Source organism: Platalea leucorodia, assembly GCF_965183815.1.
Source record: "Platalea leucorodia genome assembly, chromosome: 2".
NCBI classification, from domain to species: Eukaryota; Metazoa; Chordata; class Aves; order Pelecaniformes; family Threskiornithidae; genus Platalea; species Platalea leucorodia.
The window spans coordinates 122,884,672-122,899,546 of record NC_138824.1 but is presented as its reverse complement, the minus strand read 5'-3'; the positions used below and the strand labels follow the sequence as shown (position 1 = coordinate 122,899,546).

At 39.5% G+C, this 14,875-nt stretch overlaps 1 protein-coding gene across 1 annotated transcript in view; it reads right to left on the bottom strand.

Annotated features, from left to right (window-relative positions):
- ABI3BP (ABI family member 3 binding protein) overlaps positions 1-14,875 on the bottom strand; it is a gene marked incomplete at its 5' end in the record, with an annotated part of 167,248 nt that overhangs the window by 4,390 nt on the left and 147,983 nt on the right. Inside the window, 3 exons of the mRNA XM_082332100.1 lie at positions 3,687-3,848; positions 4,845-4,874; positions 6,345-6,424. Coding sequence (XP_082188226.1) covers positions 3,687-3,848; positions 4,845-4,874; positions 6,345-6,424 — 272 coding nt within the window. The remainder of the gene's footprint in view (positions 1-3,686; positions 3,849-4,844; positions 4,875-6,344; positions 6,425-14,875) is intronic.

Sequence of the window (14,875 nt, the reverse complement as noted above, 5' to 3'; positions counted from 1 at the left end):
CTCTTCGCTCCGTGGGGAAGCCAAGGTGAACGCTACGATTCTTTTCCTCTCAGGATCTGTAGCTGCAATTTGAACGTTATGTGCATGCTCCAAGTACAGCGCTGATGGCTGCAGACAAAAGTGCCCCATTACCAGGCCAAAATCTACGCCCGAATGTATTTTTTCCCCTCCTTACATTTCATACAGTAAGTGAAATTCTGTTATTACCTAGAACCTCATCCTGATTGTATCGAAACTGAGGTACGTTTTGCTAGTGATTTGAATGGCAGGCAGGTTTGGTTCCCTGTCAGGAAGCCCCCAGTACCTTCAAAGATGTTTTAACAGACCACCTCATAACACAGCCAAGGCCTGTTTTATAAATCATCGTATTTTTACAACACGTATGTGCAAGTGATATCCTTTAACAAATAGATGACCTCGGTATAGTAACTGCTTATCCAGAGCATGAAGTGTGCCTGTGTATTTATTTGCAGGATCGCTTAACGGGACACTTGACTGCGAGTGAGTGGAAAACAAGGTCTCAAGTGGCCCATGCAGCGTGTGCTGACGCTACGGGCTGTGCTCGTCCTGTTAACAAGAGGACTCGCAGTGAAGGAGCTTTGATAGAGAGATGCTTTTACTTACTGATTTGACTTGCAAGACATTAGTAAAATTCAGTTCAGAAGATGGAGGAAAGCATGCTACCTTCTCTTCCCAAGTCTTGGCAGGAAACATTTTCAGATAAACTCACCGTTTTTTCTACACTCTTTTCACAGCACCACTTCTTAATATGTTCACCCTTTGGTTGTGAGGTTAAAAGGAAAGGTGAGAGCATTTAGAAATAGGCTCAGTACTCAGGTATAAGCTAAGCAGAAAGTCCAGTTACTCATTAGATGCTGGGTGTGCTGTAGCCTTGAATCTGTGCCAGTCTGGCCAGTTGAGAGATGGTGAGGTGGCTTGTAATACTGCTCCCTAAAGGGCCATTAATAAAAGAGCAGCCTACCAATAAACTCTCCTATTTTTGTGATCTGATCAATACTTTGCCAAAAATTCTCACCTCCAGTTGACGGTCTCTGTGCATGCAGTTCTTCTCTAGCTTTAGAAAATTATTTATTACTATCTAGTTTTGGCTGCAGGCATGTTTTTTCCATAGGAGAACTGGTCAGAGGGAGTTCCTCTCAGCAATTTTTTTGGTCTGAAATTAAGAACATTCAGGCTGCCCAAAACGGCATTTTTTTTTTCCATGGCTGTTGAAGGTCACACTTAGAATTTATTTTTTTCCTCCCCTCAATAAATACTTTTTTTTAGGTGGCCTGCTTTTCTGGAATGCCTGCAGTGACTGCTCTGGAGGACTGTTAAATGAGGTCAGCAGTAGATGCTGGTTTATAGAACAGTCCTGGCATGTGTAACATAGATCAGTTTTTCTTCATGAGAGACAGAATAAAACAGATATTTTTATGGTTAACACAAGAACAGTAACTTTCAGATACACACATACTCTTCTGGCCCACAGCGTAACCTATGCATAATTCAAACAATTGCTATACATAAATTAGCAGCATTCTCAGTGACTATTAATTTTACTGCCCAATTCTTTCCATAATAAAGGAACACACTCAAAAACATTTAGCTAACAAATGAGTTGATTAATCTTTCTCTTTTGGGGATAGCAATTCTAGCATAAGGTAATTTTTTTTCCCCCAGTGTTCCTTTATGGGTGGTCTTAAGAAAATTAGATACCATCTTTGCTTTATACATTGTGAATTCTGCAACACTAGAAGTATAAATTCATGCTAAAAAACAGCACGCAAAGATATGGCTGTTGGCTGCCTTATACAACAGCATTTGTGCAATGCACCCAAGTTTCCAGATCATTATGCTGCTTAAACAGCAAAGCTTTGGAAGGTAACATCAGAACAGAGTTTGGCTTCGAACTGGAAACTTTCTCACTCGCCTAGAGAGGCCTGTGCCATGACAGTCTCACTTAGGAAACGGGGGAAAAGCAGCTTTCCTTCTACAGAAATATTTCAGTTCTTTCAAATATTGTGACAACCGGTCAGCACTGGTTGTAACAATTCAAGAGCAAGAACCAGGCTTAGCAAGTATAACGAATACAATGTGGCTACCATCATCTTTCTCCAGCCAAGTTAAATCACCACCCTTCCAGCAAGAACAAAAACAATCTAATGAAAATAGGAAAATGGGCTCCTGATATATTAAATTTTTCTTCTGAGATTGAAGTAGCTTTCACTGCAGTGTTAATTCACTTGATTTAGGGCTGAAGTCTAGTCCTGCTAGATTAGCACTGCTATTTCCTCTATGGCTGGTTTTGTGATACACGATGCCTCATTGCCAGTGTTTGTCATTTGATCACAGCTGGTTAGTACAGCAACAGTTGAATGAATGATACCTCTGTTCAAAACAGTCTCTTTTATTCACATAATTGCCAAGATATTCTTTACGTATGAAGTATTGTACTGACTATTAACGACAGGGCTTTCCTTCCTTGTCTGCTCACGGGAGAATGGTGCCGGGTGCGAGGCTGGGCAGCTTAAAATTCTGTCGGCATGGGCTGCCCTGCCCTCCCCTGCTCTTTTCTCTCCGTGTTGCTACAGACAGAGAGCAGAGCCCTGCTCCTGTGAGGTGCTGAGCTCTGAGATGGGGCAGCTTTGGGTTACCAAAGTTGATTCTTTCAGCCACAGTTTCTCCTTGTTATTTCAATCCAATGTGATGAACATACTGCCTAACCTGCACTCAAAAGACACTTCCCGTGCACAGTTGTATGATATTCTTCGTGCTCTGGATCCCATACTAACGCCATTGGGATAGAGTTGTCCATGCACCTCTGATAAAAGACCTCATACAGAAGAAAGCCAGGAGCTTGGAATGGATTATAAGAAGTTAATGTATTTCTAAATATAGCTTGTATAATCTACATGAGATGCAAAGTTCTGCTTAACTGTCAGCTAACTGAAAGCCACTTTTTACAGGCTGTTCCTCCAGCTTACACATACTGTGTCACTTGGTTCAGGTCTTAAATACATCACACTCTAGTGACCTTAAGACACTGAACAAAACTTGAGAAGATAAGGCCAGGAGGCTGCTGTTAGTAATAAAACAATGTAAGAAAAAGAAGGGGGGGCGGGGGGGGAAGAGATTATAAGCAAAAATGGGGAATGTGAAAACAAAACAAAAATGTCAAAGCAGGTGAGTAAAACCTGTTGACTAGGGTTGAAGTCATGTATTTGTAAGCCTCACAAGTAATGAAGTAACCAGATGTTTACCAAATGGGATGGGAATGACTGAATCTAATCCTGGTCTAAAATTAGGTCCTAATCCTCTAATTAAGAACTACTCCAGGCTATCCTTTAAATACAAATTTGGCACCTTTATAATATATGCTCTTCACTGGCAGAGACCTGATCTTTATCAATCTTCTGTATGACCCTCCAGGATACTAACAGGTGCTTAAAATAGGACGATCACCACAGAGAAGTAACTCTTGAGTCTGAAAATTCAGTATCAAACACATCAATGATTACTGAGCACAAGCAGGTTACTGTTTACGATTTATCTGTCTATGGACCGGATTAAACATACCTGATTACACTTCAGCAGAGCTCGTCTTGTTAAAGCTCTTAGTTCTGGAACCATGGTATCTTTAGGGAGTGTATAATGTGGACAACACTGATTTGAATGTCTCTTACCTGTAAGTGAATCACTGAGGTATATCTTGTATCTCAAAGAATTACACAGCTGCACACCTACGAACTTCTTATACCAAGTCCTCTTTACGTATTGTTTGCCTTTGCATTCTGAATAGGTGTCCGAGTTGAATGGGATTTCAGTCCAGATAGCATCCTTTCCCACTGCACGAGAGGAAGAAAGAGGCTGAAGTATGATGCTGCATACAAAATTATGTACAACAGATACATTCAAATAAATAGAATTAGAAACCCTGATGGAGCAGAATGCACCATGGCACCAGTCACCTGCATTCTGAACATGAAAGATATTTCAGGGAGGCACCAAAGGGTGCAAATATGATTGATGCAGTGAACTGCTTCCGCTCTCTGTGTTTGGTGCCAGTTTGGAATAAGCTCATTCTAGAACCTTGTTGGGGGTCTCTGTGTTGGCAAAACTCTCATTACAAAGTGGGTGATACAGTCACTGTTTTTCAGTGGGTTCAAGCCAGGACAGCCAACTTGCAGCAAACTGTATGTGATTTAACAAAAATACACATGAAAGTTAAGTGTCATGAATTATGTGGAAAGAAATGGTGTCTCAGTGTTTGTCAAAGTGATGTCCATTACAAATGCAAAAAGCAGCCCAATTTGCTTGAGCAATCTCAGCTGTTCTTCAAAAACTCAGTCCACCTCCCACTGAAGACAGCAAGAGTCTTGTAAGTGGCCTAAAGCAAAGCGGGATCAAGCCTTCACAAGCAGAACATTCTTCTAAAACACAATGGCAGATAAATAGTATCCTCTGAGTTGCGCTCTCTTAACTCACTTTAAAAAGTGGGGAGTAGCTTGCTCATTTTACAGAGCTTTCTTTTGCTTTAATGACAAGGCTGAGAAAATATGAGGTTGTCCTTGGCTCATTTGTGTACATTGGTTAGAAGCCATCCCAGCTGCCATGGGAGAACCACATCACGTTGATCGCGTTCCGCTCAAGTAAACAAGCAGCCTGGCATGAATTCCTTACCAGGGGTATGGGTGGAAGATGAGAAATCATGTGTGAATGCTGTTTGATTCTATAACTCATTTAATTGGTGCAGGACAGCCACTCCCCTCAGAAAATCATGCTATCTCGTTTCTGAAAAAATTCCTGATCAGAAGACACTATACTATACATAAAAGACTTACTTGAAATTGGCTCGCTCACTCTTGGGTCCGCTGGGGGAAGAAAACAAACATTCAATCAGACACTGTAAAATGAACTTTCCCAATATTTCAATGGAAAAGCATTGGTAAGTGATTTTCTACAGTTGACATAAGCTATAATTTGTGAAACAGAAAGAGTTTTGGAAGCAAAGTTCACTTTTGTATTAAATTAAATTAAAAGAAATAAATTTCTTATGTGAAACTACAGTATCAATGAGCTTTTAAAAATCTGACTTATGGAACAACATCAGTCAAACACAGTTCTAGTAAAAACAAGAGTTTAAACCTGTAACCAGCAAAAACCAATTCTACTGCATCTTTTTTAAAATTTCAATTTCAAAACTTAAATAATAAACAGGATCCCTCTCTAATACTCGTCACACAAAACTTGGCTATGAAAGCCCAAAAGTGAGAAATGGATGTGCGCAATTAAGAAAAAATAAAACTGACCGCTTAATTTGTCCAAGCTAAATAGGAGACAGAACATAAGCCTTGTCATTCATGAAAACTGCACTTGGCATAAACATTTTTTCAGTTTTAACAATCTAGGATTACAAAGAGTGTATTCACAGTTTTTAAATATGTGTGGCATAGTCTGAACTCCTCCCTGAGTAATCCCTTGCTCAGCCAAAACTCTCATCCATCAGTGACAGCACTAGATGAGGACTGTTACATTATTGCACCTGGCTCAAAACGCAGATTGAGAAAGTCCGTTTAAAAAGGCTAAATCCATTTTGTGTTTTTTATGGTCCTTAAGTACTATCAAGCAATAAACAATTCTACACAAAAGATGGTATCTTGCTTGTATAAAGTCAACAAGTCAACTGTAGTTAGCCTCGTGGGGAGCTGGAATAGGGAAAGCAAAGGCACTCTCTGATTCTCATCTCTGAGTCAGACAGGACTTAACTCGGGAACCAACTATAAGTCAAAATAGGCTTGTACACACCTCAACAGTTTCACAGAAGAGTAAGCAGGATAGAAGAGGACGTACTGAGACATTGACTTTTCTCAACTGCTATTTCTCAATCCTTATATCAGCCAAAAAACATCAGTAGTATACAGCAGCCTTATTGAGCAGGTAGCAGAAGTGCTATAAACACACCAGCCCAAAGAAAAACCTTATGTTCCCCATCCAGAAGTCATTAATGAGTTTGATAGATACAAAAAGGTCAGGAATATTAATCTTAAGTGACTGAGCCTTCTCTAAGGATAAAGTTAGTTTCTTCATAATGAACACCAACACAGTGCTCCTGTTTTTTTCTCTTGCAGTCTGGCCATCTTACATCCTCAGGCAATACAGCCCTGATCTCAGGCTGACCTTTCAGGCACTACTGTAACATGCTCAGTAGTAAAAAGCCAATCTGGAGATAGTAAAGAGCAAGACCAAATGCGCAAAACGAAGCAAGAGAGCCTTTCACATATTCCACAAATATGGATGCTAGAGACACTGTAGATGATGGTCAGACCTTTGTAAGTTCTTACCTGATTCAGTACTGAATGTCACAACATTGCTACTTGGACCTTCACCAAGAGGGTTTCTAGGTTTCACATGGAATTCGTAACTGGGGAATAAAACAGAAAAGATGATAATTTTGCAAACCAAGCATTCCTTCAGAATCTGGAGCAAGCAAACTGCCAACGCACACCTTGGTGCTTCTCGCCTCCTGGAGAAGAACAAAAAGGCCTCATTTCTTGGTCTGAGAACACTGAGACATCATTGTCCTAACTGCATAAGGCCTCTCTGAACACATAATTTGCCAGTCCTTTTGAAAACTCTTTGCATGCATACTATTAATGTTTGATTTAACGCACCACTGGTTTAAGTCTGTCTCCTCTCACACACCCAGTTTCAGTTCCAGCAAAGGGAGCAGTTCAGGTGAGGTGAGAAGCAATCTGATAAGCAGAGATTGAGTAACGCACATTGCTATTTGCACATTTTACATTCGTAAGAACACAAACCTCCAATTCAATGCCTCTCAGGCCCACCAACAGTGACAGACAGGGCCAGTGGTGAAACACAGGGCATGTCTTCCAGGACAGGAGCTCAGCCAAGGCAAAGATCCAATTGCTTGAATATACATTAATAGTAAATACATGAAGTAATGAAAAGATACTGTGCAGCATCTCTTTCTTATCTTTTCATAGTAATGTCGCACAACACCAGTCTGTACTGTAGTTATCTCATGATCTCTTTTCATCACAGCTGTGCTGGGAACCAAACACAGTGCTATGAAAATGGAACGAGATTGAAGAAAAAAATCCAAGGCAGGCTCCTCTGCTTAAGCCTCTCCCACCCCTCAGTATTTGATTAACAGTGATGGACAGGCAAGACAAGGTGGTTTCTAATTCTGCAGCTCAGCTGAAACTTCCAACTAGAAGCTCTAGGTAAACAGCTATTGAAAGAGTTGCAAACCTAAAAATGTTACACAGAAGACACCAGAGGGATGAGGCAGGGAAAAAAGTGGACACTGGACACAGCTAAGATCTCACATCAAGGCAAAACTCTGTATTTCCTTCCTCCCAGCACGCACCACCCCAGCAAGCCGCTTCTCAGCTCTCCTGGCTCCAGGCTGGCAGCACCTGGGAATTTCTCACTGCTCCACAACGGCTCAGTGCCTCCCTGTAGGACCTGCATGTCCTCCATACCAAAGCACCCTGATGAGTAGCATGTATATACCCAGTCAACAGCACCCTCTTCATGCCTTCCCTGTGAGCTATAAGCAATAATCTGTCCCACGCATGCCACCTACAGAGAGACTTTTCATATGCTTTGAGTGCATACCTGGTGAATCTCTCTTACCACAGAGCATTTTTTCATCAGCGAGGGAGATCAACAGGACACGAGTCAAAAGGACTCTAGGCTTGGAAAATGGGCCCTGAGTTAGAGCAAAATGAGAATCCCAGAAGTGGGCAATTAAACATCCAGCTCTTGGCTCGTGAAGGATCACTTACCAATGATAACTTGGTAGCTCATGACTATAGCGTAGCATTGTAACGTATGGCTGAAATTGCTTCCAAACAGCAATTTTCTAAAGAAAAAAAAACCCATACCACTCTCTGCACAGTTGGAAATTTGTAAACTCCATTTGCAAGTCCCTACAAGAGACAGATTAATTCAATCCAAACTTTGGATTACCTCTTCTTGGCTCCTGCAAAACCTGAACAGCTCGCTAATTAACCTCAGTGGACTAATCATGCAGTACCAAGCAACTGTTTTCCATCCACAGTACTTCTAAGACAATATTTAACTTTGAAATTGCTTACATAAGCAATTGCCTTTATTTCTAGGGTTTTCTTTTCTTTTTTAAGGGAAATACTTACAAAGATTGGTATGCTGAACAGATGCATTGTGGATAATTCATGGATATTTCTAAGTGAAACATGGGCTTGTTTTGAGCTTTAAAAAGTCTATCTGGACTAATCTTAACATTTATTCCAACATGCTGCAAGACCACTTTGAGCAACTCATATTACCCTACTGCAGGAGGGAGACATTAAATAAATACTAAATTAAATAATAAGTTCTAGACACAAAATCTTCTTCATAATCAACTTCAAATTGTTTAAACAAATACTTGTTTTTAAAAACTCGATCTGAGCAGTTAATATTCACATTGGGCATGTGGTACGGTAACTTTTTTGGTCAGGAAGCGTTTTCATCTGGTAGGAAAGGTCGTTATCCAGAGAACTGTGGCACAGCAGTTGGAGATTCCTTCTGAAGAATCACTGAAGCATAAATGAAGTTTTGCTAATACGTTGGGTGTTTTAAAGTATAGCTAGAGGATACATTTTGGACAATGTACAAATTCATGCATGCCTAGAGATAAAACACTCCGAAGAAGTTTTCCTGCTTCCTTCACAGCAGGAACACCTTTTCTAGAGCTATTACTGTAATTTTGATCATTGATAGCTCAACATAGCATGTACTATTGCTTTACTGGGAGTTTATGTTTTGACCTTATGGATGATGATAATCTGTTTATGTCCCTTTGTATGAAATCAAAAGGGAAATATGAAGAGCACTGCCTAGGGTTCCAGACCTAGAGTTTTTTGGCTCCAGAGGATTGGCTACAAGGAAAGGACAAAAACTGAGCAGGTGAAATGCTCTTATGGAACTGGACTGGGCAGCTGCAGGGACTCGGAAGGTAATGATGCAGGCAAGTGTGAACTAAAGATAAAGATCTACAGTCAGCACATCCGGATCCCACCTGAGCATATAAAGGTTTCACAGACTTTGCAAGCAGGATTTACATGCCTCTGTCAGGCAGAAAATCACAGGCTGGACAAGATGGTAGAGGATTTTGAAACAAATTTAAATATTTTGCTGAGTTTTGTACAAATATATTATCCTCCAGAGCTGATATGCCGTACTTTGAGTTGCATCAGGCAACGTTCTTCATAGGAAACAGTCCTGTTCCCAAAAAACAAGTTGATGAACTTGGACCCATCAATTCTCTAACTCCATAAAAAGACCAAAACAAGAACTGAAGACTAAATATTTTCCAAGCAGTGTTTTTTCAAATTGTGGTCTAAGGACCACTGGGATCTCTGCAAAAGATCAAACCACAGTTGGGAAAATTACGGCAAGATTGAAATAAAGAACTAAAATCTACACATAGAGATTTCAGCTCATGTAAACATATAAACAAAATTGGAGAAAAGGAAATTAATAAAGAAATGTCCAAAGTTCAGCTTAGTCAATTAGAGGAGCGTCCTATTAATAATGTTAAAGAGCACATTTTTTAAACTAAAATATATACAGTTCTGCAGTTTTGTGGTAGGTGTTTTTACAGTACAACAGTAAAAGAGCAACAAACAACCACTTTTGGAGATGAAGAGAAGCAACTAGTTAACTAAAAACTGAAAGGGAGAGAAAGGAAAAGTTAGACTGAGCTCACGATTTGATAGAGTTTACAGATCTAACTGTAATTTTAAAGCCATGGTGTGGCTCTCTTCATAGAAAAACAATTTAAAGTCTCCCTTTTTGTGTGTCAGGTGAAAGATCTGAAAAATAAAAATAAAATGATGAAAAAAGGGTACCTGCTGCAACCTTATGCACTTCTATACAAACCACAAGGGAGGGGAAAAAATGCTTAGAGGTTCAAGAAAGTATGCAGGGCAAAGTTAATAAAGGGACATAGGAAAGCTATATAATGATTATCCCATGTCTACCTCTTAGCTAGACTTACAATGAGATACTGGAGTCTGTATATCTCTGGAGTCTGTATATCTCTGGAGTCTGTATATCTCTGGAGTCTGTATATCTCTGTGCCTATCATGCCAAAAAACTCTGCTACCCAATATAATGCAGCAATCTAATATGTGTCACACCTCTAACATCTGTAAGATTGCTACCCTACAAACTTTGGAGACTAGGCCTCCCAAATCCTCCCAAACTGCATAAGACAATAAAAGTCCTTGTGCAGATTAAATGGACTTGACTTACAGTAATTACTGTGCAGAGCGTATTTTTCCACCATAGGAAATTGCTATTCCACATGGAACTTTGGCAGACGCAGCTGCTCCTGCATTTTTCAAATCATGCAAAAGGAGAAGATTGAAGATTGCAGAACTGAAAATAGGTGAAGAGAGATTTTCACCATAATAGGAGGACTGGAGCAGCTGAGTACCGTCCTGGGACTTCAGGTCAATTGCTGGGGAGATGCTGGTGGTTAGATGACAATCATGCAGGACTGCCTTAATGTATAGAGCTTCTCTGTCTCTGCAGAGTGTGCTTGGATAGCAGTATGATCAGACATAGCAAATAAAACTGGGTTTAAGAGAAGGGAACGAAAAAAGAAAGAAAGAAAAAAAAGTGCTGGGCTTGTTTGAGGAGTCTTTCTCCTAATCAAGTTGGAAGAAGGGCTGAGAGAAATGGGAAATGCTTACCCATGAACCCTGACATCAACAGCAATTTAGTACAAAAATCTGTTACTTTTGTAATAAAGAGTACAAAACTCCAGCATTTTTCTGCCACTTTCTGCATTTTTCTGCATTGCAGCTTTCACTGTAGTTCTCATCTGTTGACCCTTGCTGTTAACAAAAGCTAAGCTCTCTGCATCGGTAGGTTTTGTTTCTTGTATGTGATGAGCACATTTTGGGTGCTAACTGCAACACAAAACAATACTAGATAATGGTAATAACAGCATGAGCAGGTAGGTATGAATTATTGTGTATAAGTGAACAAAAAGCTTATTCAGTAGAGGGCTGAAGACTTCCTTGGTATGGCCTTAGAAAAAATTATAGTAACATTCTCTTCTTTTGTTTCATACCTTTTGTAATACACATGAAAAAAAACTTTTGAAGGAAACCATCTACTCAGATTATAAAAACAGTTCGGTACATGTGTATATCCTACACATTTCATGTTTACTTCACAGTTTTGGTTGTTTCATTGTTTGGTTGGGGGGGTTGTTTTTGGGGGGGGGGGCTTGTTTTTTTTTTTTAACATTTCCTGTTATTTATATTCTTCAAGACACCTCACGGCTGGAAACATACTTTGCCTTGGGACACAATCTAACCCAAAAGTCCAAAAGAGACCACCCAAAATGTTTTTAAAAAGAAGAAAAGTATATTTGAAATCACCAAATACTTAACCAGGCAAAGGATCAGTACCTAAAGGGAAGTTTTACAAAGCTGTGGAATGCAAGCATCACAGGCTTTTTGTTTCTTACTAATGCTTTTTTTTCTATTAAAAAACGACACCGGCAGGCTGGTGGGACACATCCTGTAATGGCTACCTGAACTTCCCCAGAGTTATCTGGCACATCTCTGACTGCAGTCTTAATATATTTCTTTACTCCCTTCCAATTATTGCCAACACAAACATGCATGAGAACTGTTTTCAACAATATTCAGACTCTTTTTTGAAGGCTTGCATAGAAATTAGTGCTGCAAAGTTTCCTGGACACTAGTGGTATGTGCTATGAACTTAATTGCCCTTAAACAAACCACCAGAATAAAAGAGGAAATGTACACCTAATAAAAAAAAATATTTCAAGATAGGGCAGGGATACAGAAATAAGAATAACTACATATTTTGGCAGAGAAACCAGCAGAAATAGCAGAAAAAGTCAAAATGATACTGTATCAGATGACTGGAAGACTCAAAAAAAATAAATCAATTTTAAGGAGTTAGAAAACTCCAAAACTAGTAAAAAAAAAAAAAATCCTAAAATTCCTTTGGAAATGGGAAAATAGAATTGGAAGCAAAAAAGTAATGACATCTGCAGTTAATATGCTTGGCTACGAAAGGTCCGTGGAAAAGCTGCAGGTCAGTGAAACCGATTTTAACAAAGGAGAAGATGCAGATGAGCACCATCACTACTACATAGAGACAGAACGAAGAAAACAAAAAACACAGTAAGCCTGTTTCTACCTCAGGCCTCCCAAGGTTCATTACAAGCAAGCACCTCTAGGAGGGAAATACTGAAAATTGTGGATAATGACCTTACCTTGACTCACACAGCGGAGATCTTGCTTGACTACTATCATAGCAGAAGTTACTGCAATATTTTCTTTTTAAGGACAGTTTTTAATGTAAAACTAAGAACAGATAAAGAGCACAGAGTCCCGGGTACGCCAGTGAACCTAGGAGTTCCAGTGTCAGCAGCCTTGTAAGGAGACTCAAAAACAAGGGCCCTGTATGACAAGTTAGATGGAATATTATAGGTCTCACTCCTCAAAATGACTGCTTGGAAGCTAGACTGTAATTGCTTTGACCAAAACAATCAGTCTTCTAGTTTGGCTTTGACTGTTTTCCAAGTGGAATAAATGGTACATTTCTCAAAAAAACCTGTGACAGTTTTCTCAGTATAATGATTGCAGAATTTCCACGTGGAGAATGAAAAATTAAATTGACAGATTAGTTCATACTAGCGCATCCCTTTCTCTCATTTTTCTTTGCTAAGAAATGAATGACATTTGCACTAATATACAAAACAGCCTCAGCCTGCATTAAAGAAAACAGGTGAAAATAAGATTTACAAGATCAGAAACTACCCCTAAGATAAAATCATACAATAATTTAGGTTGGAAGGGACCTGTGAAGGTTATCTGGACCAGGCCCCTTTTCACAACAGGGCTGCCTTAAAAGCTACATGAGGTTGCTCAGGGTCAATCAACAAGCGCAGCAGTTACAGACACTCACTGCTTGAACAACAGAGTAAAAACTGAGTAGCTCAGTACTTGGTTCAGACTAACTAAAATAAAGACGGATGAATGGAATTTGGCTATTTTACTCATTAACAAGTCAAGGACTAATTGAAGGATAAAGATGGCAAAAACTGCAGAAAATTTGGTGTGTGTTTAAGTGTGATACTGAAAAGCGGGATGAGTAAAATGTGACCTGGATCTACTCTAAAATTCTCAGAAATAATGCAAAGGGTAACAAAAGTTAACTACAGTACCAAGGTGTAATCAACAGCTGTGTATATGTGACTATTAGATCACAGAAGCACATCTATAATAGAAATGTTTAAGCAGAAGACGTTTATAAAACAAGACAAAGTTTTGCTCTTCAAGCACCAGTTATATCCGATTAACTATCTGTATAAGAAGGATATATATAGTTATCTGGCTCACATAGCATAACCACACTACACGCTTTGAGAGATTTCAGGTAAAAGTCACAATCAAAAGCAAAATATCTGATGAAATTAAAACAGAATTCTAGATTGGACTCAGACAGTAGCTTAGTGCCAGGAACAGTAGCAGTTTCAAGAACTCTGACCAACCAAATAATGAATATCAAGATTTGAACTTTCCAGGTTACTTAAACTATCAGAAGTTTTCTAACATCTGACAGTGAAATCCTGCAAGCACCATATTTGGCAATTCTCCAGGTGAAAAAGAGGCCAATGTACTCGTCCTATAAGGAAAAATCCTTTAAATGAATGTGATGTTGTCAACTGTCAGGCATGCCTTACTGTGAGAGAACGGCATGGATACAACGTGCCTTTTTTTGGGCAAAAACCATACGGATCTCAGTGCTCCAACAAAATCACACTGCACAGGAGCCTTTAGAACCTTTTTTTTTTTTTTTTTTTTTAAATCAAGCAGTTGTGTAGGAAAGCAGCTGACTGTGCCCCACATTTATTTAAAGGGTGTATGTCCTCACAGTTAGACAGATTTTCAAATCACTGTTTTACTTTCATCTCAGAGTCTCGATGTCTTGCAATCAAGTCACCAAGAACACATAAAGCCGGCATATATATTGTAAGACAAAGAGATACAACAAACTGCCATAATATATACAACTTCGTTTGTTTAAAAGTAACCCTCACAAGTTATTGTACATCTACGGAAGTCCATTTTCATTTCCGTATTAGCATGGTATGATTTTGTTAAAACCAAATACTTGATAATTGTACTGAAAGTCAGAACTCCTTTCTCAGCCAGTGCATTTTTTTCTGACTCTACTCACTTTTCAGACAGCTAAATGGACACAGAGAATACTACATGATAATCCTCTGATTCAGAGAAATTTGTATCCCATTTAACGTCTATGTTTGTACTTACTGACAGTTGCAGTCACACATGCAATTTTTCATGAAAGACTGTAAGAGACTCTCATTGCTGTCTCCCTAACACTGTCCAAATTTCTCAAATATTCAAAGTCTGGCCATTAGCTCCTAATCTTTAAAAGCTGCCTTGTCAGAAGGCCAGCTCAAAGGAAGACGGGTGTCTGGCTTACTGCAGAGCTTCCCAGAGGTGTAGCAGTATGACCTATCTGAAAGAAGAATGTACAAGAGAAAAGCAAACAAACAGCATGATCTGGCAGGCTTGGATGCACCCAGTTTTGCCCTGCTGCTTGTTCTGCCCCCTTCACCCTGAAGAGTTGTTTGTCTTGCTTCCCTCCTCATGGATGTGGGCGATTAACTCTTTAGCTTCTGGGCCAGGTACTAACGTATCCTACCTGATTTACCTCAACAGGACGATAGACCTCGGGCAACGTGACTGCAGACCATCTTTGTCATGTACTGCTCCTCAAGAGCACGCATCTGGAGAATTAC